This window comes from Schistocerca piceifrons, chromosome 5 (genome assembly GCF_021461385.2).
Source record: "Schistocerca piceifrons isolate TAMUIC-IGC-003096 chromosome 5, iqSchPice1.1, whole genome shotgun sequence".
NCBI classification, from domain to species: domain Eukaryota; kingdom Metazoa; phylum Arthropoda; class Insecta; order Orthoptera; family Acrididae; genus Schistocerca; species Schistocerca piceifrons.
Window position 1 is genome coordinate 691,566,778 of NC_060142.1, and position 25,906 is coordinate 691,592,683.

General features: G+C 38.2%; 1 protein-coding gene across 4 annotated transcripts in view; it reads right to left on the bottom strand.

The window, feature by feature from the left end:
- The window catches only part of LOC124798422 (retinoblastoma-like protein 1), a 177,932-nt gene that overhangs the window by 99,100 nt on the left and 52,926 nt on the right, over positions 1–25,906 (bottom strand). The window contains exons 7-9 of one of the 4 annotated variants that reach the window (XM_047261825.1): positions 12,332–12,439; positions 8,188–8,291; positions 7,926–8,098 (exon numbers count right to left, since the gene is read on the bottom strand). In XM_047261825.1, coding sequence (XP_047117781.1) covers positions 7,926–8,098; positions 8,188–8,291; positions 12,332–12,439 — 385 coding nt within the window. Of the gene's footprint in view, positions 1–7,925; positions 8,102–8,187; positions 8,292–12,331; positions 12,440–25,906 lie in introns of all 4 variants that reach the window. The other 3 variants (XM_047261824.1, XM_047261827.1, XM_047261826.1) reach the window with 3 other exon arrangements.

Consider the following 25,906-nt stretch of genomic DNA (forward strand, 5'->3'; position numbering starts at 1 on the left):
ATCTCTGTCTTACCATTATGTAATCTATCTGATACCTTTTAGTATCTCCAGGATTCTACCAGGTATACAACCTTCTTTCATGATTCTTGAACCAAGTGTTAGCTATGATTAAGTTATGCTCTGTGCAAAATTCTACAAGGCGGCTTCCTCTTTCATTTCTTCCCCCCAATCCATATCCACCTACTATGTTTCCTTCTCTCCCTTTTCCTACTGTTGAATTCCAGTCACCCATGAGTATTAAATTTTCGTCTCCCTTCACTACCTGAATAATTTCTTTTATCTCATCATACATTTCTTCAATTTCTTCATCGTCTGCAGAGCTAGTTGGCATATAAACTTGTACAACTGTAGTAGGCGTGGGCTTTGTGTCTATCTTGGCCACAATAATGCGTTCACTATGCTGTTTGTAGTAGCTAACCCACACTCCGATTTTTTTTATCCATTATTAAACCTACTCCTGCATTACCCCTATTTGATTTTGTATTTATAACCCTGTAATCACCTGACCAAAAGTCTTGTTCCTCCTGCCACCGAACGTCACTAATTCCCACTATATCTAACTTTAACCTATCCATTTCCCTTCTTAAATTTTCTAACCTACCTGCCCGATTAAGGGATCTGACATTCCACGCTCCGATCTATAGAATGCCAGTTTTCTTTCTCCTGATAACGACGTCCTCTTGAGTAGTCCCCGCCCGGAGTCCGAATGGGGGACTATTTTATCTCCGGAATATTTTACCCAAGAGGACGCCATCATCATTTAATCATACAGTAAAGCTGCATGTCCTCGGAAAAAATTACGGCTGTAGTTTCCCCTTGCTTTCAGTCGTTCGCAGTACCACAACAGCAAGGCCGTTTTGGTTAATGTTACAAGGCCAGATCAGTCAATCATCCAGACTGTTGCCCCTGCAACTACTGAAAAGGCTGCTGCCCCTCTTCAGGAACCACATGTTTGTCTGGCCTCTCAACAGATACCCCTCCGTTGTGGTTGCACCTACGGTACGGCCCTCTGTATCGCTGAGGCACGCAAGCCTCCCCACCAACGGCAAGGTCCATGGTTCATCTCAAAATTAAAACAATGTAAAATTCCCAGAATTAAAAAAAATCCCAGTTTTTACCGGTGTGTGTGTATGTATATATCCTGTACGAGGCATCAAAATAAACAGGCCAGTAACCTTGAAAGATGATCTTATAATCTAAAGTAAATACAATCGAGTAGCTTACCATTCGTTCAGAAAATCAACATCTGAAACATCAATATAAGAGAGAGGTAAAATTATGAATGATTTTGTTTTCACTGTAACATGGAATGGACCGTTTCCAGACATACACGTTAACCACGACTAATGGTCAATGTTCAGGGATACAGCAGGAACAATCAATCAAAGCAAAAAAGTGAACACAGGCTCTAAAATGTATATCTTTAGAGCTTTGAGCACTGTGGCCTAATAAAAATTACTTGACAGGCAACACTCCATGCACTGGAGTCGGTTTCCTCCAATCAGGATACTCAACATAGTGCCTGGAACTATTTGCTGTTGCCAAACTGCCACAGCAATTGGTCATTTCACTTCCAATTCATTGTCCGGCTTTCTTTCTTGAAGTGTTTGGATCCCGATTCATAGATCTGGCACTTTTACTTTGTATTTCATCAAACATGAGACACACACACACACACACACACACACACACACACACACACACACAATGATGCTAATGAAATACGCAAGTTTCTTATGCAGCACTAACCAAACACTACTGGATACTTCGGCACAAGATGCGATTCAGCATCACATGTAGAGTTATAACATTCAGAGAGATCAGCTTACATTAGTAAAGCTTCACACGACACTGCATGAAACTGAATTTTGAAGGATGCAATTCACTGTTGTGATGGGGTGATGACAGTTATAAATGTAACTATGTAACCCACTGTTATAGCATAGTGCATTGGTTAGCATAGAAAACTGACACACAGAAGGTCATAGGTTTGACTCTCCTCACATCTAGCAAATTTATTTTATTTCTAAATCTTGTCAGAAGAGTTTGATTATTACTTTTTTTAAATTAATTTGTTTCAGTGCAATTTTTTATTTCTAATACTTTGCCACATCATTTTAGCCATCACATTGACTTTTTTTATTTGATCCTATTTTTCTTCATCTCATTCTTTTCTCATTTTGAATCTGCCTATGTCACTTACAATCTGCAAACAAGTGCCAACGAGAACTGCTCATCACTTGGTAAGACAGTAGCTCTTGTGGCCAATGTAAGGATACTTTCAGGTAATAAATGATAGCTAAAAATTACAGTTTGCTTTTAGTGCCAAAACAGAATTTTTTCTATTTTAAGTTTGCTCTTATAGGTTAGCTTTAATCGCAGCGAACAAAACGATTGTGTTTTTAGTTCTGCCGCAGACTGTCAATTGCAATTTTCTTGGATTCATTGCCCATCAAGAGCTTGTGTCGTCTGGCACAGTTCGGTCACTGGTCACTTAAAATAAGCTGTTGACAGAGCATCTCGCATTTCCGACATACCTCATGGCTGCCGCTTCCAACATTGCTTCATGTTACATATTAACAGTATTTGTGAAGTGACCTGTCATATTTGTGTGTCAGCCATAACTGAGCATTAGGTGGCAGCCGATGTGGCAACAATCCAGCAGGAAGTGATAGGACATCAACCCTTGAGCGATTTTCATCACACTATATTTGATCTTCAACAGTGTGAAACAAATCTCTTCTACTGCAAGCACTTTGCTTTCCATATTTAGATAGATAGAGAGAGAGAGAGAGAGAGAGAGAGAGAGAGAGAGAGAGAGAGAGAGAGAGAGAGAGAAAGGGGGAAGGGGGGGGGGGACAACTGGGCTTGACTGACATGCTCAATTTGGTAACAATAGCATCTATTGAAATGAGTGACTAATTGCCACAGTTGATTACTGCTGTTAAAAGGGCTGTAACGTGATTCAAAGTGTAGCAGCAAGTGACGAGTTAAGAAAAGAATCAGATAAATTAATTCAGAAAGTATTTACTAGATGGAAGATTCAATATGACTATCATTTTTGCAGCTCCATCCTGTGACTGACAATATCATTAATTCCCACAGTGGTTAATAATATCATTATTTCCCACACTAGAGCACCAACCATGCTAACAGTGGCAGACACTATAGATCTGACAGACTTCTCTGACATTCTGCAGCCTATAGAACTGATTATTTGCGAAATTTGTGTACAAAAAGTATGTTGCAAGCAATAAAGTAATCTCAACAACAAGTATGTCCAATATCAAAATATCTGGCTTGCAACCAATGATGTTGGATGTTGGAGAGAATTTGAAGAGTAGCACATAACAGAAATTAAGAAGCACTTACTACCAACTTAACATGTTAACATTTTGATATCAACATTGCTCACTCATAGATTCAAGCACATACAGAACTTGCAAAATGCTTCACCATAATACATAACAGAAAAATGAAAACAGAGAAATCAAACCTGATATATGGAGTGAATATTATAACATAGCACAAGAAAGAAATAATTTGCAAACTGGAGCAGAAACAGACCTACAATCACAGTTCAATTACGTGAAAGATTGTCTTCTATTTCTTAAACAACATCCATTAGAAGAATGAAGTCACATTATTGGCACTATCTATCCAAAGCTACAAAAAACTGCAATACTTGAGTTGTACAACCACATCAACAGCTTCTAAGAGTCCATTTTCAAAAACAGGATGTGCTTTCTGTCAGCAGCACAGGAGACTGAAGGGGAAAGTTCTATCAAAAATTTTATTTTTACATCTGTAAACAAGAAGTTATGGGTTATGTAATGTTGATTATTGTTGTATTTATTTATAAATAAATATAGTATTAAATCAGGATGTGTAAACGACGAGGGAAAAAATTCCCGGATTTCCCGGTCAAAAATACTCTTCCTCCCTGACGAAAATACATTTTTTCCATGTTAACTGGCAGTATACTTTTCCCCTGAACTGTAAAACTTATCAATCCTTTGAATGGTTATGGTTTTTTTTATACACTGGCGTAGAAATTCCCAACCCTTCAGAAGACTAAACTCATGGGAAAAGACACGTTTTGGAAAGATGTCTGATGTGCAGCAATATGTACACTGCAAATTTTCGTATTATGAAATTATAAATTCGAATTCCACCAAACACCGCATGTTACTTTCCGAAGCATTGAAATCAAGATTGTGATGCGCTTTCTAAGCCAGTAATAGCTCATGTCACGTGATCTCGCCAGCTGATGACATCTTATATTCAGAGCATAGGTCACATGATGTAGTCGGCCAATAGCAACATCACATCACTGATAACTAGCACAAACATACAAACAGAAAAAGTTAATGGTTTAAATTAATATACATACAGTTCTTACAAGAAAAGAAAAGCTTTCGCATATAACATTGGTCTCTAAGATTAATAAGCTGCAAGAGAAGCTAAGATTTCACACGTTTATCTTTTTGGCACGTGTTACACATTAAGATACGCCACACAAACATGTAAAATTCTTAACAATGACATAACTATCTGATATGAGCTCGAAATTATTTTAAATAGTTGTCCTCAAAGAGTATATTTTTAAATGAGAGTCAAACGCTCTGTGATTTAACAAACTCATTGTGCATTCTCGCACATAGTTCAACTTGTGTAAAAGGGAATTTACTCTGAAAGTAACGCTTTTCAAACAACCATTCGCAACATTTTCCCATTACCCGTTAGAAACAGGTTCACTTCAGCAGTTGCCAGAGAGCACCAGATAACTGGTGTCACCGTGCTTGCACAGCTACGATGACGAAGGATGCTCGTATGTTCGTACATGTACAACATTAAAAGATCTTACATTATGAAAGAAACAAGACATTATGGGATACTTCAAGAGCATCGGAATTTCGTGAACCATACTAAAATGCATAATTTGGCTTAAGGTACACATTCATATGTCCAGATAAAATTTCTTTCTTAAGAGTATCAGTACTGTATTGTGTTTGATTCTTTATTATGGCATATGCGCTAGAAGATGGAAACATGCACTTGAAATGCAGCAAACACACGAAACTAGCCAATAGTGTGGAATTAAACATTTCGTTTCAAATAAATTGACTGCCTCAGTGGAAAAGAATAATAGAAGCTGAATTTCTTTAGCAAACTGACAAAAATAACTTCATTGTTCTGAAAGGCGATTAAAGATTGACAGTCAGAAAGGTGGAAATAAAATAAAATCTGAAACTAATAACATATTTTAGATATGTGATCTGAAGTTTTCTCGGCGTATTTCCAAATTGAACAGTTCTCGGTTATCCGACCAGGTAGTGTCGTAATTTCTCCACAATATTTCAGCAGACGTACACGCTACCATCTTCAGGTGGTTCCTGACGAATGCAGTGCTGTTCTTCTTGGGTCCTATATATACTAGCCGTTACCCCCTCCACCGTTCCTCTCCTGGTGTCTTTGGTGCGGCCGGCACGCATGCACCCGAGCTTTCTTGCAACTGCTCGAACGCATCTAATGTACTCAGTTGTGATGTCACACTCATTGCAGGCAATTTGTTGTTACAGTGAAACCTCTATATAACATTTTTCAAGGGACGACAAATTCTGAACACTGTATAGAGGAAAACACTATAAAGAGGAAGGCTCCCAAATAATAATTACAGGGCATTGCTGAAGATCGGGATACCGCTAATCAGCTTTGACGAATGGTGCCATAGATGACATTTTAAATTTTCACAACACTGTAATATGATATTCATTGCAAATGATCAATGTATCAAATGATTAGTTTTTTGTAATTAAAACATGGGGCCCGATAGGTGGATGGGTGAAAGTAAATGGCACCAACAAGATCGCAAGCACAATGTGCGTCACATGTCACGTGACCAGGTTCTGCCGCTGACATATGAAACACACTGAGTCCGCGCTTTCCGAGCCGGTGCAAACTGTGAATCCACAGAACAGAAAACGATGTATCTACATCCAGTCACTTAAATGTTATAAAGAGGTAAATAATTGACTAGGGTTCCAAAAATATGAGCGTTACAGGGAGGAAATTGTAATATAGAGGAAACGCAGTAAAGGGGAAAATTTAACATTGTTTATATGGGCTTTTAGTCGGGACCGGGGAAAAAAAAAAAAAAATGTAACATAGAGGAAAACATTATATGGAGGAACGTTAAAAAGAGGTTTCACTGTATAAAGAATTGCATAGTCTTCCTAAAGCTTTTGACACATTTTGTTTGTTGGCAGGCACTTATCTGAGCACTGTGTTTTGTTGTTTTATATGGTGCATTTTGTTTACAACTTAAGTTTTATTTTCGTTCCTCCCCCGTTCACGTTCTATTTCTGCAGTATTATTAGGCAGTAGCAAATTGTATTGGTTCTTACCAGTCAAAGTTACAAAAATTTAACTGAAACTTAAACAATGAAAAATTCCCGAAATTCTAAAATATTCCCAGGTTTTTCCCGGACCTCCCAGTTGTCCCAGGTTGAATGGACTCTGTAAATGTACCTGTATGTTTCTTTCTGTTCTTTTTGTGCTAGCCTACTTTTGGAGTCAGTTATTATCAGAAGTTATGGGTTATGTAATGTTGATTATTGCTGTATTTATTGATAAATAAATATGGTAATAAATTTACCTGTATGTTTCTTTTTGAGCCAGTCTACTTGTCGGGTCAGTTATTATCAGTCACTGATGTCTAGATGAAATCAAAACGAATGTTGTTGATTAGCTAACATCACCCACTCCTAATGCCAACTTTTATTCTCAAATGATATGACTTGTTTAAAAATTAAATTCATTCTCAATTAACCTTAATAAAACTAATTACAATCAGTCAGCCTGATCATAGAAGCTACAGGACATTGTTATTGCACTTATAATTCTCAATGAACATTATTTTTGAATTTTCTCACCTCTTTTCTTTTCCAACAGTTAATATGACTTTCTCATCTGATAATGCTTTGACTAGGTAAAACTGACACAGCCCGATTTCATTGGAACAATGTAGTGATTTACTAGGCATGATCTACTGGAGGTGGTACACCCTTGCCTTTCTTCAATCTTTGCTCTTACTTAACCAGCTAATCATAGGGAGACCAACAGTTTAATGTGGACTCTTGAACTATGGTGCAGTATTGCATTTATCACAGTAACAAAGTAAAAGTTATATATAAAAACAAAGATGAGGTGACTTACCGAACGAAAGCGCTGGCAGGTCGACAGACACACAAACAAACACAAACATACACACAAAATTCAAGCTTTCGCAACAAACTGTTGCCTCATCAGGAAAGAGGGAAGGAGAGGGGAAGACGAAAGGAAGTGGGTTTTAAGGGAGAGGGTAAGGAGTCATTCCAATCCCGGGAGCGGAAAGACTTACCTTAGGGGGGAAAAAAGGACAGGTATACACTCGCACACACGCACACATCCATCCACACATACAGACACAAGCAGACATATTTAAAATAAGTGACAGGAAGAATCCTAGGACTTCAGTTCAGACATTGGATTTATAGTGTGGCACTTATGGATCACTGTGGTACGCTCTGTTTAACTGAGAAATCTCACGTTGCACCTCAGCTTAGATTATCACATTAAGCTCTACGTACCCTGTAATTGGCTTGGTCTCAGGTCGCATGATCTGTTATAAGACTGAGGCTAGTCAAATACTGTGGTGTTCAAATCAGTCTTAAAGTACAAAGTGCATCTAGATATCTTTCAACAGACTAATTATCTTTATGCTATCTTACTGATGAATATACACAGTGTGTCAGGAGTGATAATATAACCAAGTAAATTCAAAAGCATTACAGTTACAAGACACACAAACCTGGTTGCTCTTATTTGCATTTGTGGATGAGGAATGACATAAAACACATAAGTACAATAATTAGGAAACATACCTGAAAATTTCTAGCAAAGGTTCACTGGGAGCTGCCTGGCGACCAGATAGGAGTGTCTGTAGTCGGCTGACACTCTGTGTTGCTGTTGAAAGAGGTGTGACATTAGGTTGTAGATCTTTGGTCTTCAAATACTTTCTTCCTGTGAGCGGTGTTGAAGGAGCCAAATGGTGCATCTGCTATTACATTAATGGAAAAATAATAGAACCATGGTATTTTGTGTAACAGATATATTAATGAAGGGAAAAAATTATTTTTCACTTACTCCACCAAATGGCTGACCATTCCTTTTTGCTTGCAACTGTTCAGCAAACTCGCCTAGGCCCCACATTTTTGTAGGGGTGCCTATATCGGCATTGGCATCTTCACCTTAAAAATAATGTACAACATATTTTCAACTTTCAATAAAAAAACTATTTCAATAAAAACTATTGTACCACATGCAATAAATGCCACCTGATTTACATTTTCTTAAAGATGTTTGTAACTAGTGATTCATAAACTGATAAACTGCAGTAACAGCCTCGCCATTACCAAAACATTTGTATTACATGAGATGTCTTAAGCAGAAATTTAAAATAAAAACTCACATTTACATATCAGACAGTAGAAAGAATTTATTATTTATTTTTGAGCTACTGAATAAATGCTTAGAATAATGGTGTTAAGGCAGTGTTTGATTAACATTTTTCAAAAAACACATGGAATCATAACCTCCTTATAAGCAATATCCAAACTGAGATGCTTATAAATTATTGTTCTGTTTAAAAGTAAAATATTATCAACATGCGCTACTAGAAAATGAAAAAAGAACACCTAGAATTTGTTGACGCAGCAGAGGGAAATTTTATTGATACACTTTTGAGGACATAGATAACAAACAACCACACTAACAGAGGCTTATGCATCTGCGTACAGTCAACAGGGAACGTAAAATATCAGTGCTAGTACTATGTACGCCCTGTGTGGCTCTGTTGTATACACACCAGACATTGGTGCTCACCTTCATGACATTGCACATATGTACAACCATCACTGACAACAGGGCAGAAGCAACTCTCATCACTCATGAGAACAAGCCTCCATTCATCCTTCCATAAGCACCTACTGCAACACCACTTCAGGCGGGCTACACGATGCTGGCACATAAGTAAAGCCACTCTAATGGCAATGCAGGATTGTAGTCCTGCTTTACGGAGATGGTTGTGAATGGTCCTCAGTAATATCCTCACAACAACAGTGTCCCTAATTTGTCATGAAGTCACAGTGCGGTCCAATACACCACTTTGTAAGATGCGACAGTCCTGGTGTGCATCTGTGTAGTGCCGCTATCTGGACCCTGGCTGACGGGCACGTGCACCTTCTGCTGACAACTGGCAACAACATCTATACAGTGTGGAGACCTTGGGCCATGTGTAGTGCAGTTCTATGGTATGACTGCCTAGCCTCCCAAACACCTACTACTTGCTTTCGCTACTCTGTCAACTGCACGAACGGTTCACGTCAATGCTGTTGTGGAATGCTACGTTGCAGAGACAGACAGAGCTCAGTGAGCAACTGCAAACTGGCTCTGGAGGTGAACAACTGCTTCAAAGCTTGAAACATTCCATGGCTGATAAGGCAGCACCTGCTTTGTCCACAGCACTGCACATTTGATTATCACATTAACTGCCCTATCATAGTGTCCTGCACTAGTATATCTTGCCTTAAGTCACTTGCGTCAAGGTGTTATTTTTTCATTAATTTCTAAATACTACAGCTTTCACAGCAGTAATAAGTATTTGATCCAACTATCACAATCTGGGTTTCATACTTTTTCCCAAAGCATTCCAGGTAAATGTTAGCGTAGTTCTATACTACAGACCCTGACCAACCCCTTTCCCTGTACATTAAGCTGCAAGTCTAAATGAGTGAAAACAAAACATTATTACAAATCTACAAGAATTAGCTAGCATCTCATCCCTAATGTTCCACTTGGAAAAGTATCAGACATATTCAGAGGTGTGGTATTCCTCCAATGGCCGTGAAGCTATCCACTGCTAAGAGGAGAACTGCACCTCTGAAGATGCAGTTCCAGATGGCACTTCAGGGGTGAGATGTAGCTCTGTTGGACAGGTGCTGATCAGCCTGGAAAGGACATTATAATAGTTAAATCTTAATAGTGCTACAAATGAACATCCTATTAGTCTTGCAGAAATCAGCCCTGTAGGTTCTCGATGCATCATTGTGTTAAATTGGGCAAGGGAAAGCATCAGTTGAAAAGATACATATTTTTTCCATTCAACAGCAAATACAGCAGTCTTATTAGAATACAATATTTGTAACAGAATTTAAACTAACTAACTACTCAGCTTGCATTATTCCTCGAGTTTCTTGTCCATCACATTCACATTATAATGTCTCTTGGGAATAGCTTACAGCTATTAAAAATGTTCACTGTCTGATTACGAATTTCCCTAGGTTCCTATACAACAGGAGTACCCAAACTGACGGAACACTGAGAATTCTGATAGTATGACACAACACAATGTTTACTTTAAAGGTTATTAAAATTTTAACAAATCAGAATAAGATGTTTTACTATGTGATTACTTCGATTTTAAATGATAATGAAGGAATCATAATAAAATTTAAAAAAGTAATTAGTATCATCAGAATGTTGGAGTGGGGTGGTGGTGGGGAAAAGAAACACTATTATTAGTTTTTCATGAAGTACTTATTCATTTCCCACAGAACACCAGTGTTCCACAAAAGACAGTTTGAGAAACTTATCTACAAAATACTTGCCAACATTCAGAAACAAAAATCCGTATGTTCATAAAGTGAGAAACTGTAACAAAGATCTAATTTTCTGATTTCTTTCGTTCAACTTTGTATTTGCTTTCCTTAAACTTTGCATTTGGTTTTCAAAAAATTTAACATGAGCAAAGAAGCACATAAATCTGCTGTCTGTCAGTTAGCAATGTTAATTTTTAGGAATTACATGGAACATAAAGGAAAAACCCACTTCCAATTGAACATCACAAGAAAACTCTACATTTTGCAATCCTATAGAACTGATAACAATGTTTCTTAGTTTTATTCATCACGAATATAACATAACAACTTTATTGCTCACATATTCATGACAATCCAATGCCTCACTTTCACATACACATCATAACTTCAGTACACAAAACAGAGCTGCACTGCTGTAACCCCTAAATACTGCCACCAAAAGAAAGGACAAAAGCACAGCATGACAATAAATTAACGTAAGTCGCTCTTTACATACTAATCGAGTTTTGACAAAAATTTGCATACCAGAACATAAGCGATTATCAAAATTTTAAACTGAAATGCCTCAATACAATGTAAAAACGACAAGTGCAAATATTGGAAATGCAGGCACTGTGAATCATCTGTGCAATCATAAAACACACCACAAATCCCCAAATTTTATACATAATTTGGAAATCTTGACAGGTGTGCCACAATTAAACAAAAATATTGTATTTAACAAAAGTAAACTAATAATGAACATCTTTTTAAAGAAGCGCATCAATGGTGAAGTACATCAGCTCTAACAAGGTAGCTGGCAAAAGATCTAGTCGTATTCTTTAGCAATGGAAGAGAGTTAGTACGCATGCTCTGATGAAATGCAAAAGTATATTGTAAATAAGGCCATGCAAGTTACGTTGCTGCTAAACGCAAGGAGTGGGATATATCCCAACTGATTCAAAAGCACTTACTAGAACACAATGAGGGTATGCAGTCATGCATAAAATCTCTCAAATATTGATTACTAAAAGTCTGCATACTGGTCACTGTCAGGCATATCTTAATAATACTATAATTTCCCAAAGCACTGCAGGAATAAACTGAAACTATAATCACCAACATCAAAGAAAAAAATCAATCTCATGATATAACATCCTTCAAACTATGAGGACTTTATGCTGAGAAGACAACAATGAACATCCATTACATTCAGAACCTGCATTTAATACAGTTTTGCAATTCCTCATTTGCTTCTGCTGACAACCTGTATCTTACAAAAAATAATCAAAACTGTGAAACTGATGAATGAAACGTGTCAACAAGCCACTGCCTGGAACCCACATACATAATTCTTTATCAAAATAAAGTCTATACTAAACAACTCAAGATAAATTTCACTTTTCATTTCAAGAGACATAAAAACAAAAAGAAATTATAAAAGTGTCCTACTGAAATCCACAATGGGGTTAAAATGGCACAAACTGATCCAATGGGTACATACTTCCCATCCTACAACACAGCAGCTGTAGTCAGGAAGATCACCAAAAGTAAAAAAAAGAAAAAGAAAACACTTGCCAAAATAATAAAAATGTTATTCCAAGACTAAGAATTCATCTTGCAGATACTTCAGGTGTTTTCCCAGTCCTCACCTTGAGAATTCCAAGCTCTGAGTACAGGTCTTGGATCAGCAGAGATTATAGCAGATATCAAGTGGCTCCGCCTAGCACCCGGCATCGCTTGCAATCGCCTATATTCAGCTGAGGAAACCCATGCCTCTTAGATAAGTTCGTACTTCAAAAAAAGACATTAGAATGATTGGAGGACTCTATAGAAAAATAAACAAAAAGCCTCCTACATTAACTAAATTAAAATGAAAGTTACTTAAGTTGCTTTGCTTTATGTAAAGCAATGTATAACAGCTTCTACACACATTTCAGCAGCATATTAATATACAAATACAAAATTCTGAGACAAATGGTATTGACATTTTAAACAGGGAATAAGCAAATAGTTTTGAACAACCATCTACACCAAGGCAAGCAGCACGGAGATGTCCAGCATATATGCAACAAGAAGAAAGCAGCACACTTCTGCTCAAATTACATACTCAAGAGCACGGTCAAATGCAAACTTATTTGTCTTCTGTTAAATTATGAAAGTGAAACACAGAGGCAGAGCTATCTACTACCAAATACTGCATACCTCATCCCACAACCATGTTCAACACCATGCATACATACAGGTACAACAATTAAAAAAAAAAAAAAAAAAATCAACAAAAATTTAAAGTCTGAAACAAAATAGCCGGGAACACTTAGAGTGTGTCAGGAAAATGAATTTAAGCAATTATGAATACGCATTGGAGCACAATTATGAAGGAAGAAGAAAAAGTTTGATGAGAACATCCAATACAGAAATGTTAAAATTACTATCATTGCAGACAGTAGAAAACTTTACAACAGACAAAACACAGTATTATATGTGATGAAGCAAAATCAGTTACGTATCTATGAAGGGGACATTATATTAGTAACAATCCTGATTTTAAGCAACTGTTAGCAGAATTTATGTAAGCATATGGTGAAAACTGTATTTCCTTGCATTAAATAATGAGAATGAGGTTTCATCACTGGAGATGGACTGTACATTATATCAGTTTAATCTGCATTATGGTTACGATTTGATATATGCATCGACAGTAACTACTTCTCATGAGGCTTACAAGGTCCTGGCTCAAAAGGCAAAAGTAGGTTCCAGCAATAAATTGTTACAAATAGTTGTAGAACAAAACCTATGACAGTCAGAAAACATTACTAAATTTTCCATAATGTCATGAACAACAGATGCAGTAGAATTAAAATTTTTTATGCAAATTTTTTTCAGAGGACTAACTGTAGGAAGTGTGAAATTGATTGTATCACCTTTTTACAAAATTACTGGGAAAAGTAGGGAGAAATGAAACTCACAACTTTATGTTTGTTCATATGAACTGTGAGAAATTGCCTTAGTACATACAGCGGAGGACACAACACGTTATCTTGGATGCAGAGTCATCGTCAAATGTAGAAGTAGCATTGGGTGTACCCTAGGACAGTGTGCTGGGACCCATGCTGTATAATAATGATTTTGCAGACAATATTAATAATAACATCAGGCTTTTTGCAGCTGATGCAGTTATCTACAATGAAGTATTGTCTGAACAAAGCTGTATGAATATCTGAATGTCAATGAGTCACCTCTGAAATTGGGCAGCTCATATAAATACCTGGGTGTAACACTCAGTAGGGATATGAAATGGAATGATCATATAAGCTCAGTTGTGGGTTAAGCAGGTGATATACTTCTGTTTGCTGGTAGAATACCGAGGAAGCACTATCAGTCTACAAAGGAGATTGCTTGCAAATCACTCTTGCAACCCATGCTAGAATATTGCTCAAGTGTTTGGACCCATACCAAATTGGACTAACAAGGAATATTGAATGTATACAGAGAAGGGCAACATGAATGGCTACAGGTTTGTTTACTCCATGGGAAAACGTCACAGAGATAATGAAAGAACTGAACTGGTGGACTACTGAAGATAGGCGTAAACTATCCCGAGGAAGTCTGTTAAAGTTTCAAGAACTGGCTTTAAATGGTGATTCTACGAATATGCTACAATCCCCTACATAGATCAGAACAATTACTCCATGCACAGAGACATTCAGGCAATCATTCTTCTTGTGCTCCTACAGGAATAGAACACAAAGCAAGCTGGTACAATGCGAGTACCTTCTACCGTGCACTTCATGGTGATTTGCCGATTATAGAGATGTAGGTATACACGTAGAATTTCAAACAACAATGCATTCAGTGCAAAACACAGACACAGCATCAAACCACACATCCTGGCTTTATAGTGTTTAAGATGTTGAATGATGTGGTAATTAAAATATTTTTAAAACAACAACAACTCTAAATTAATATTGTACTGAGGAGTTGTAAGAATGTTTTAATACACCACCACATTCAGAAATCCACAATACTACTAATAATTCTGTGTTTTGTGGGCATATTCTAGGCATGACTCACAATCTGCCTGACATGTAGCGCATGAGTCATGAGCTGGGCCTTGATAGCTCACTTGGGAAGACTATTACCAACAAGAGGCTAGTGTCCAGGTTATTACCATAGTCTGGCACACAGTACTGATGTGTCACTGAGCCACTGATAAGAGCACAATAATATAGAGACCTAGCCATTGATAAGAGATAGGGTCAGAAAACAAAGAACGAGCAATACTCATCTACAATTACTACAATGCAAGATCTGAATTCCATTATCGAAACGGCAAACAATACAATTCATGTACTGCAAGTTAAAATTTAAAGAGTGTAAAACAAAAATATTTTGGCACTTTTAATGATAAAATAAACTAAAATAGTATCTGAAATAAAGCAAAAATTGCCTGTTTCTTATATACTGAGTTTATCTTCCCAGTGAAAAACAAATAGACCAATTGTTTTTTATTTCAGGTATTCTTTTAGTTTTTTTTACCTGAAATTTTCCATTGTAGTTTCACTTCACACTTCTGGCTTTCAAATTGTTTTTTGAGAAATCTTAATTTTTTTTTTTAATACGAGAAATCAAATCTTGCACTTTTTGCAACACATTTTCTCTCACAGTAACATAGTATTGATACTCAAACAACTACATACACGTGTAATAAATAGAGAGGATCAGTTTAACGAAAATTAACATGACAATGAAATTAAGTCAAAAATGAGGAAACGTCACACACTGCGTTTGTCAAGGTTCCGTATCTTCTTCAGAGTGGACACCAGTCATGAATTTGTCAAATGAAGGTGACATTTTCCCACATTAGCTGTATTGCATAACTAATTTAGCTTACAAAGCCTACACAGTGTCTACACAGAGCAAGGAATCATATACATGAAAATGGTAGCAAACTTTCATGGTATTTTACCATTTATCATGCATAACAAATTATAGTGTTGATGGTTTATCAGTCAGTGGACTTAAGGAAGGGAAAAAGCATTAAGTTTTCTTTGTAAACACTTGCCTGAACTAAGAAGAGGACTTAATAAATACACAGCCTAAGTGGAAAAAATGTCACCTACATTCAAGGCTCAATATGTGTTTGATTGCCTAGTGTTTTTAATGTAAGTACATTGCAAAATTTTGAGAAATGAACCAAATTATTTCTTCATTGGGTTCCAGAACATACAAAAAGACTGAGAAAACAAACCAATGAGAGGTGGGTAGCTGGCATTAGAAAACATGCGCGAGCAGCATGGATGAATGTAACTGAAGACCTTAATGCAAAGAGAAGTCCACAGGCAGCATTTATTCTGCAGTGAATATCAAATGATTACTGCTGCTGTTGATGATGCTGATGACGATAACCGAGCATTTCATGTTTATCACAAGCTGCGGCATGTCTCCTAACAACAATGTCAAAGTGTGAGAGGTTGGATCGACACAGAGAAAAGATAAATGAAGGCAACAAAAATGAGAGAAAAGATGGATGTGACAGAAGTGGAAACTATACTCAGGGTGTCTACGTGGACAAGGAAAAAAATTCCTGGACTTTTCCCGGATTTCTCGGTTAAAAATACACTTTCTCCCGGGCGAAAATACACTTTTTCCGTGTTAAGTGACCGTATACTATTCTTTGGCACTGTAAAACTCATTAATGCTTTGAATGTTTATGGTTTTATATACCGACGTAGAATGTCCCGCCACTTTAGAAAATGAAACTCAGCGGGGGAAAAAACAAGTTTTGAAACACCTTTGATGTGCAGGAATATGTACGCTGCATATTTTTGTATTATGAAGGTATATATTTGAATTCCAACAAATACCGTGTGTTACTTTCCGCAGTATTGAAATCGAGATTGCAATGCGCTTTTGTAAGCCACTCCCACTCATGTCACGTGATCTCCCCAGCTGATAACAGCAGAGGACACGTGATGAAGTCTGCCAATAGCAAGATCACTCTTAAGTAGCGCAAAAACACAAATAAGGAAAGTTAATGGTTTAAATTAATATACATAGCATTCACACATAATATTGGTCTCCAAGATTAATAAGCTGAAAGAGAAGCTAAGCTTCCACATATAATGTTGATCTTTTCTGCGTGTGATACACTTTAAGATACATCACACAAATGTGCCAGTAAAATTTTTAACAACAAGGTAAATGTGTGATCTTCTGAGTTCGAAATTCTTCTAAATGTCTGTCCTCAAAGAGTTGATTTTTAAATGAGAGTCAAACGCTTTCATATTTACGAAATTCATCGTACATTCTCGCATATAGTTCATCTTGCATAAAAGGAAATTTGCTTTCAATGTATGTCAGGCTTTTCAAACCACCTATCGCAATATTTTCCCGCTACCTGTTAGAAATAGGTTCGTTTCAGCAGTTGCAAGAGAGCGCCAGATAACAGTGATCACCATGCGATGACGCAGGAAGGCCATATGTCCGTATGTGTAAAACATTAAAAGATCTTACATTATGTCATAAAAGAAACAAGACATCAATGGATACTTCAAGAGGATCAGAATTTCGTGTATCATAATAAAATGCATAATTCGTCTTAAAGTGTACATTAGTATGTCCAGATTCGGATGCAAATTTTCTTTGAGTACCAGTACTGTATTATCTTATGTTTGCTTATTTATTATGGCATAATGTCATATGTGCACTTGAAATCAGAGAACAGTTGAAACCAGCCAACAGTGTGAAATTAAACAGTTAGTTTCAAATAAGCTGACTGCCTCAGCAGAAAAGATTAACAAAAGCCAACTCTTTTTAGCAAACTGAAAAAGATAACTTCGTTGTACTGCAAGGCGATTAATGCTTGACTGTCAGAAAGGTGGAAATAAAATCTGAAACTAATGACATATTTTAGCCATCTGTAATTATGCGAACGTATTTTAATTCATTCAATAGCTCCTGACCACAAAAATCTGTTTTGTTATCATATTACATGAGAGCAATAAACAAAAAGGAAACAACAAAATCACTGAACGTAAACGCAGGTCACGTGGAGACGACCCACCTCCCCACCACAACTCAGATTGCTCTGTGCATCAGCCCCGGATGTACGATATTTCCGAACCGGGGCAATACTAGATAGTGGCGCCCAGCCACACTTCTGTCACCACTCAAAATCTCTCATACGCGACTCAACTGCGAATGCCCAAGAGCCCGCCCGCAACTGCTCAATAATCTAACGTCAACAGTTGTCACGTCACGCTCATCAGAGGCAATCTGTCGTTATGAATCATTGCATAGTCTTCCTAAAGCTTTTGACACACTTTGCTGTTGGCAGATGCTTGTATGAGCACTGTGTTATGTTGCTGTATATGGCGCATTTCCTTTGCAACTTAAGTTTTTTTTTTCTCCCGTTCATGTTTCGTTGCAGCAGTGTTATTCTGCAGTAGCGGGGTACAGTAATATCCTTTGCTGAGTATTGGTTCTATTGGTTCTTACCACTCAAAATCACAAAAATTTAACTGAAATCTAAAACGATGAAAAATTCCCGGAATTCTAAACAATTCCCGGGTTTTCTCCCGGATGAAAAAATTCCCGGGTTTTTCCCGGATCTCCTGGTTGTCCCAGGTCGTATACACCCTGTATATTGTAAAGAGGAAAACAACCACCTGAAAAATGCAACAGGAAATAAATGTAGATATGTAACGGTCACAGGCTTGGACGCAGCTGGCATGTACGGGTACAAATGTGAGCTGGCGGTATCAGGGAATGCTGACGAACTATGGTGTCTGTATACAGTGGCTGTAGAGTGCCTCACACACGCAGTTGTCATGTCACATTGCTGGCCGTCTGCACGGGCACAACAGTTCCCAACACGTGTGGTTCCGACTCAGAATTATGCCTATTTCAACTCACAATGCAGTACTGACAAATCCATATTTGTTCATAGTAGGACATCAGACACAATCATTACAGGTTGGCATAGTGAGCATGTTATGAAATTCTTTATTAAAATGAAATGGTGATTGCTAATAACTCGTAGCTCGCGTATTTCTGTACCTCATGGACCCAATGCCCACAATAATCCTGAAAAATAGCAAGGGAGACCCTCAGATGAGGATACAAACCTCATAAATGCCGTACTGAAGTGGTGGCAGTGTGGGAACCAATTGTGGAATGCTACAGTCCTGAGGAGGTGCAGTGATGTCTGAACTTTCGAGAATTTCCGAGTTTCTGATAATATGTCTCCATGGTGAATCATCATCATCAGCAGCAGCAGCAGCAGTGGGGACCTCATCCGACAATCTGGGGTCATCCAACACTGGAATCCTGGTTAGTCTACTTAAATTTGGATCCAATACGAAAAGCAGCAATGGATTCCTATAACTTTTGCCTTAATAGTGTGATTTTGCTGGCGTACATAAATCAGTATGCAGAATCTAACCTGGGTGACACAGCCGATCTCAAACCGTTATGAACAATTTGAGGAAAGAGATTCAAAGGTTAAAGCAGACAAAAATGGGTGCAGCCTTTCACATGACTTGTCAAATGATAGCTCTTGCAATGCTGGCCCCATAAACCATTTCTCATTATTGCCATGAGTACCAGTGTTTAGCGGTTAACCCGAGGAAGACGTACAAGTATTCTTCCATAAACTCGAAGGACCTGCCTTGTTGGTTTCGTGGACTGATTCAGATAAATTGGCAGTTGCTAAATTAATAATTCAAGAAGCCGCACAAGATTTCATCAGTGCAAAGACCACTTGTGTGAAATCAGAAAATTACAATGAACTCCAAGTGGTGGTAGTTCAGAGATTCATACGCAAAAATGCTACCAGATTCTACAGACAACAACTCTATAGTCTACGAATGTGACGGGACGGATCTATTGAGCAGTTTACTGACAGAATTCAAAACTTTAACTCTCAAATATAAGAGCTGCTCAAAGCTCCTCGAAGCCGATCAGAGAGCGTTAGACACATTCATTCATGGGATGTATGCCTAGGAAGTAGGCAAGGCAGTCAGTCTGGGGCGATGGAAGACCTTTCAGGAAGTAGTAGAAGCAGCTGTTAGCTTCGTGGAAGCAAAAGATGACTAAATGATATGCGAAAAGAAGAACGCCATGTATTCAACACAAATGCAGAATGTTACAGATGTAACAAGACTGGTCAATTAAGATGACTTTGTGACAACTGTGGGGTAAAGGGTCACATATCGAGAGATTGCCACAATAAGAGAAAGAGTAAAGCAAGCAACAGACAACTTGGCAGAGCATTAAATGAGTGCTGGGACATATGGGCCACCACATCGTCTGCCCCCTGCCCGAGACAGTGATTCCTGTTAGCTCCACCGAAAATTAGATCGACAATGACTTTGTGATGAATGCTGTATATTGTGGATGACAGATCAAGCTACTTATTGACACGGGAGCACATAACTCACTGATGTGGTGTTACATTGACAAAAGGGATAAGTTAAGACTGCCATAGCTAAAGGTGCATTGGTTAAACGGCAGGAACATACGTAACCACGGAGATGGTGACAAAGAATTATGTTTAGGCCAAGAAAAATACACGCAAGGGTGCAAGTAGTTACAAATAATGAAACGCGCTACGGTGGTGTACTTGGATTTGATTTTTTGACCGCTAACGGGGCTGAGATATTTTTCACTGATAGAAGGATAACACTAAGCTGTAGAAACTACGACCTACAAAATCATTCTTCAGATTGTACTCAAAGTAGCAGAAACACTGATGTCGTGGGATCAATCAACTTACCGACGCATCAGCTCAAACCCTTCGAGTCAATGTAAAGATTGATCAGCCTCAGCAAATTCCCCAGGGAACAGGAATAATCTATATCAAAGTCAATTCACCCCGATTCAATGAAGGAACTTTGTTATTGACCGAGCTGTCAGATAAGTGTGAGTTACTGGACAAAATGCATTGTTATGTTGCCGGAAGTGTTGGCGGAGCTACAATGGTGAGACACAATGTAGCTAGTGCCAATAACAATAACTAACATGAGCGATGAAGACACTGTACTGCCATGAGGAACAAAAGTTGCTGAAGTGTCAAGCATAAATAAAAGTGATCCCAAATGAAGTTTCACACTTCACAGTTACAAAGACAGATTTTACTAGCAGTGCTGAAAAATTGCAGCAAAGATTCGAAATAGAAATATAGAGCAAGATTTGGCAGAAGACAGAACATTTGACAGCTGAAGAGTAGAACAAATATAGAGCAAGATTTGGCAGAAGACGGAACATTTGACAGCTGAAGAGTAGAAGATTCTAGCACTTGTGTTATTGGAGCATGCATATCTTTTCCAAGAGCGTTACAATTTATCTGTCACTCATCTGGTTCAGCATCATATACGTACCTGAAATGCATCACCAATCACCCAGAGACCTTACAGAACCATTTAGTCAGAGAGAGCTGGTAGAAGAAATGGTTAAAGAACAACTGGAGACCGGAATTACAGAACCAAGAGATCCTGCAGATCCACCATGGTGTTCACCGGTTGTCATTGTTCAGAAGTTCAGAATAAATCTGTTTCTGGAGAACCACAGTTCCATTTTTGAGTGGATTATCATGCTCTGAGTGCAGTAACCACACCAGACATTTACTTCATACCAAATCTGGTAGAAGCCCTGTATTACTCCAGATGTCAAATTTTTTTGGTTTGTGATCTAACAAGTGGATATCATCAGCTGACACTGCATCCAGTTGATTGAGTGAAAACTTCGTTTGTTACTACCATAGGAGTGTATAAATACTTGCATATCCCATTTGGATTTCGCAATGCGCCAGCCACCTTTCATCACCAGATGGATTCCGTTTTACCAGGGTTCACACCAACACAAGCTCTTATATACATCGAAGATGTAATAATTTTCAATGAAAACATGAAGCAGCATACAGAGACACTTCAAGCAGTTTTCGAACTTATAAGCAGCGCAACACTGTCCTTGTCTATAGATAAATGTCACTTTGCACAAAAAAGCAACTGAACTGCCTTACACATGTTATCAACTAGTGAAGGCGTCTGTCCCGATCCAACATAATTGAAGCTGTCAAGAATTTTCTGGAACCACAGAATTACAATCATTCTTAGGATTAGCAAACTTCTATAGGCATTTCATTGCCGCTTATGCAAATATAGCACATCAAATGACACAGCTACTGAAAAGGGGATATACACAATTGGTCATCAGAATGCATGACGGCAATAGAAAACCTTAAAACTGCCCTAACCACAGCTTCAGTGTTAGCCTATCCACATTTCAGCAAGCCATTCATTGTTTCAACAGATGCTTCAAAATTTTCTGTTGATGGTAGTTTGTCTAAAGAAACTGATGGCCATAAACAACCAATATCATTTGCATCCAGACGATTAAACAAAGCAGAATGTAATTATTCTACAACAGAAATGGAGCTTTGTGCTTTGGTTTTTGGTGTAACACATAACAGATGTTTTTTGACAAGAAGAGAATTCACAATGGTTACAGACCATGCCGCACTTAAATGGCTATTGTGCTTTAAGACCCAAGTTCCACACAATGTAGGTGGGCTTTGAGACTCAGTGAGTTTCAGTTTAAAGTTATTCATCAACCTGGTAAATTACACGTAAATGCTGACGCAACGAGCTGAAAGGTACATGTCTGTGTTACAATAACTTGCGAGGAAAAGTTAAAAGCAGTTCAGGAGGAGCATCCACAATGCAAAATATCGAAAAAGATCAATGTTTTGTCGAAATAGGTGGACTGCCGTACAAGATAACTAGTAAAGAAAACCACCTAATTATTCCGGAAAGCACTGGAGAGTACAAAATCATGATGGAACAGCATGACTCTTCATTATCTGGACACTGTGGTAAGAAAGCAACAAACATTAAAATAGCTGAGGTATATTGGTGGCCAAGACGTAAAGCTGACAGTTCTGAGCTTGTTTCACAGTGTGATTCCTGCAACAGACATTATAATTCGGAAAAACTAAGGCATTATTACAAGAACTGCCAGAGACTAGTGAACCATACGAAAGTGTTGGACTTGATGTCGCTGGACCTTTGCCTAAGACTACAGATGGTAATAAATACATATTGACCATGTTAGATCATTTCTCCAGACATCATCTCCTGATACCAATACCTGATCAGAGTGCCGACACTGTGGCTAAGGTTTTCGTAAAGGAGTGGATTCTGAAGTCTGGACCACCATTAACAATAATCAGTGACCAAGGATCAAATTTCATGAGTGAATTGCTTAAACAGACTTGTAAGCAAATGCAAATAACACAACTAAGAACTACACCACCACACCCATACGGAAATGGACACATTGTGCGAGTTCACAGAACTATCATTAAGATGATTAGCAACTATGTAAGTAGCAAGCATGACAATTGGGACGTGTGTCTTCCGTACTTCGTTGAGCGCTTACAATGCAGAATGCATACACACTTGGACTTTCCACTATTAACCACTGGAATTAGCAATGAATATATAAAGCAATTAGCACATAAGCTAAAGAAGGAATGGAAGGGAATGAAATGGTGGAATCATCAACCTTTTCTGCAGCAAATAAAACAACATGGTCACCAAGCAGTTTTGCCACAGTATCAAGCCAGAGATCTGTGGTGTTAAAGAAGGGTTAGGTCAAAAAGTTAAGAAGTTTTGGAAAGGACCATATCTGATCTTGGAGGTGTTGCCACTAGCCACTCTTAAGACTCCAACTGCCTTTTTATTTGACTGTCATTCATGTCAATTGTGCAAAGCCATTTCTGAGTAGACTTCCTGCAGCATCACGAGACGACGACAGGGACAAACCTAGGGCCTAACCAGGTGTTCCTAAATCCAGGACACAAGCAGCGCAAGGTCACAGTTCAGACTTCCAAGACTGAGGCATCGCTATACATCGAGTGATCAAGTCCCAGACACCCCTACAATCTTCGTAGACGTGTGTAGTGTGAGTGAGTGTAAAAGATGTGTTTATTTCTCAGCCATTTGCACATATGAATGTGTTGTGCAAATATAGATTGCAGTTACTACCTAAAGTGTGCACGTGTAACTAAATCTTACTCCACAGGTTACCACAAGAAACACATTTGTATTATATTCGTTGTTTATTTCTAGTGTTTAGAAATAATTAACCATGTTTGCTGTAATTCTAATTTCTGTTATTACAATGTGTTCTACTAATGCTATAATAGTAGTGCCACAGCAACAGATGCTGTGTTTGAACCACAATCAAACATGATGTTGTTGTTGTCTTCAGTCCTGAGAATGGTTTGATGCAGCTCTCCATGCTAATTATCCTGTGCAAGCTCCTTCATCTCCCAGTACTTACTGCAACCTACATTCTTCTGAATCTGCTTAGTGTATTCATCTCTTGGTCTCCCTCTACAATTTTTACCCTCCATGCTGCCCTCCAATGCTAAATTTGTGATCCCCTGATGCCTCAGAACATGTCCTACCAACCTGTCCCTTCTTCTTGCCAAGTTGTGCCAAAAACTCCACTTCTCCCCAATTCTATTCGATACCTCCTCTTAGTTATGTGATCTACCCATCTAACCTTCAGCATTCTTCTGTAGCTCCACATTTCAAAAGCTTCTATTCTTTTCTTGTCCAAACTATTTATCGTCTATGTTTCACTTCCATACATGGCTACACTCCATACAAATACTTTCAAAAACGACTTCCTGACACTTAAATCTCTACTCAATGTTAACAAATTTCTCTTCTTCAGAAACGCTTTCCTTGCCATTGCCAGTCTGCATTTTATATCCTCTCTACTTCTACCATCATCAGTTATTTTGCTCCCCAAATAGCAATTGCTTTTGTTGATGTTCATCTTATATCCTCCTTTCAAGACACTGTCCATTCCGTTCAACTGCTCTTCCAAGTCCTTTGCTGTCTCTAACAGAATTACAATGTCATTTTTATTTCTTCTCCACGGATTTTAATACCTACTCCGAATTTTTCTTTTGTTTCCTTTACTGCCTTCTCAAAATACAGATTAAATAACATCGTGGAGAGGCTACAACCCTGTCTCACTCCCTTCCCAACCACTGCTTCCCTTTCATACCCCTCGACTCTTATAACTGCCATCTGGTTTCTGTACAAATTGTTAATAGCCTTTTGCTCCCTGTATTTTACCCCTGCCACTTTTAGAATTTGAAAGAGAGTATGCCAGTCAACATTGTCAAAAGCTTTCTCTAAGTCTACAAATGCTAGAAATGTAGGTTTGCCTTTCCTTAATCTTTCTTCTAAGATAAGTCGTAAGATCAGTATTGCCTCACGTGTTCCAACATTTCTACGGAATCCAAACTGATCTTCCCCGAGGTCGGCTCCCACCAGTTTTTCCATTTGTCTGTAAAGAATTCGCGTTAGTATTTTGCAGCTGCTTTGGGATTGGAATTATTATGTTCTTCTTGAAGTCTGGGGGTATTTCGCCTGTCTCATACATCTTGCTCACAAGATGATAGAGTTTTGTCAGGACTGGCTCTCCCAAGGCTGTCAGTAGTTCTAATGGAATGTTGTCTACTACCGGGGCCTTGTTTTGACTCAGGTCCTTCAGTGCTCTGTCAAACTCTTCACGCAGTATCGTATCTCCCATTTCATCTTCATCTACATCCTCTTCCATTTCCATAATATTGTCCTCAAGTAAATCACCCTTGTATAGACCCTCTATATACTCCTTCCACCTTTCTGCTTTCCCTTCTTTGCTTAGAACTGGGTTTCCATCTGAGCTCTTGATATTCATACAAGTGGCTCTCTTTTCTCCAAAGGTCTCTTTAATTTTCCTGTAGGCAGTATCTACCTTGCCCCTAGTGAGATAAGCCTCTACATCCTTACATTTGTCCTCTAGCCAACCCTGCTTAGCCATTTTGCAATTCCTGTCGATCTCATTTTTGAGACGTTTGTATTCCGTTTTGCCTGCTTCATTTACTGCGTTTTTATATTTTCTCCTTTCATCAATTAAATTCAATATTTCTTCTGTTACCCAAGGATTTCTACTAGCCCTCGTCTTTTTACCTACTTGGTCCTCTGCTGCCTTCACTACTTCATCCCTCAGAGCTACCCATTCTTCTACTACTGTATTTCTTTCACCCATTCCTGTCAATTGTTCCCTTATGCTCTCCCTGAAACTCTGTACAGCCCCTGGTTTAGTCAGTATATCCAGGTCCCATCTCCTTAAATTCCCACCTTTTTGTAGTTTCTTCAGTT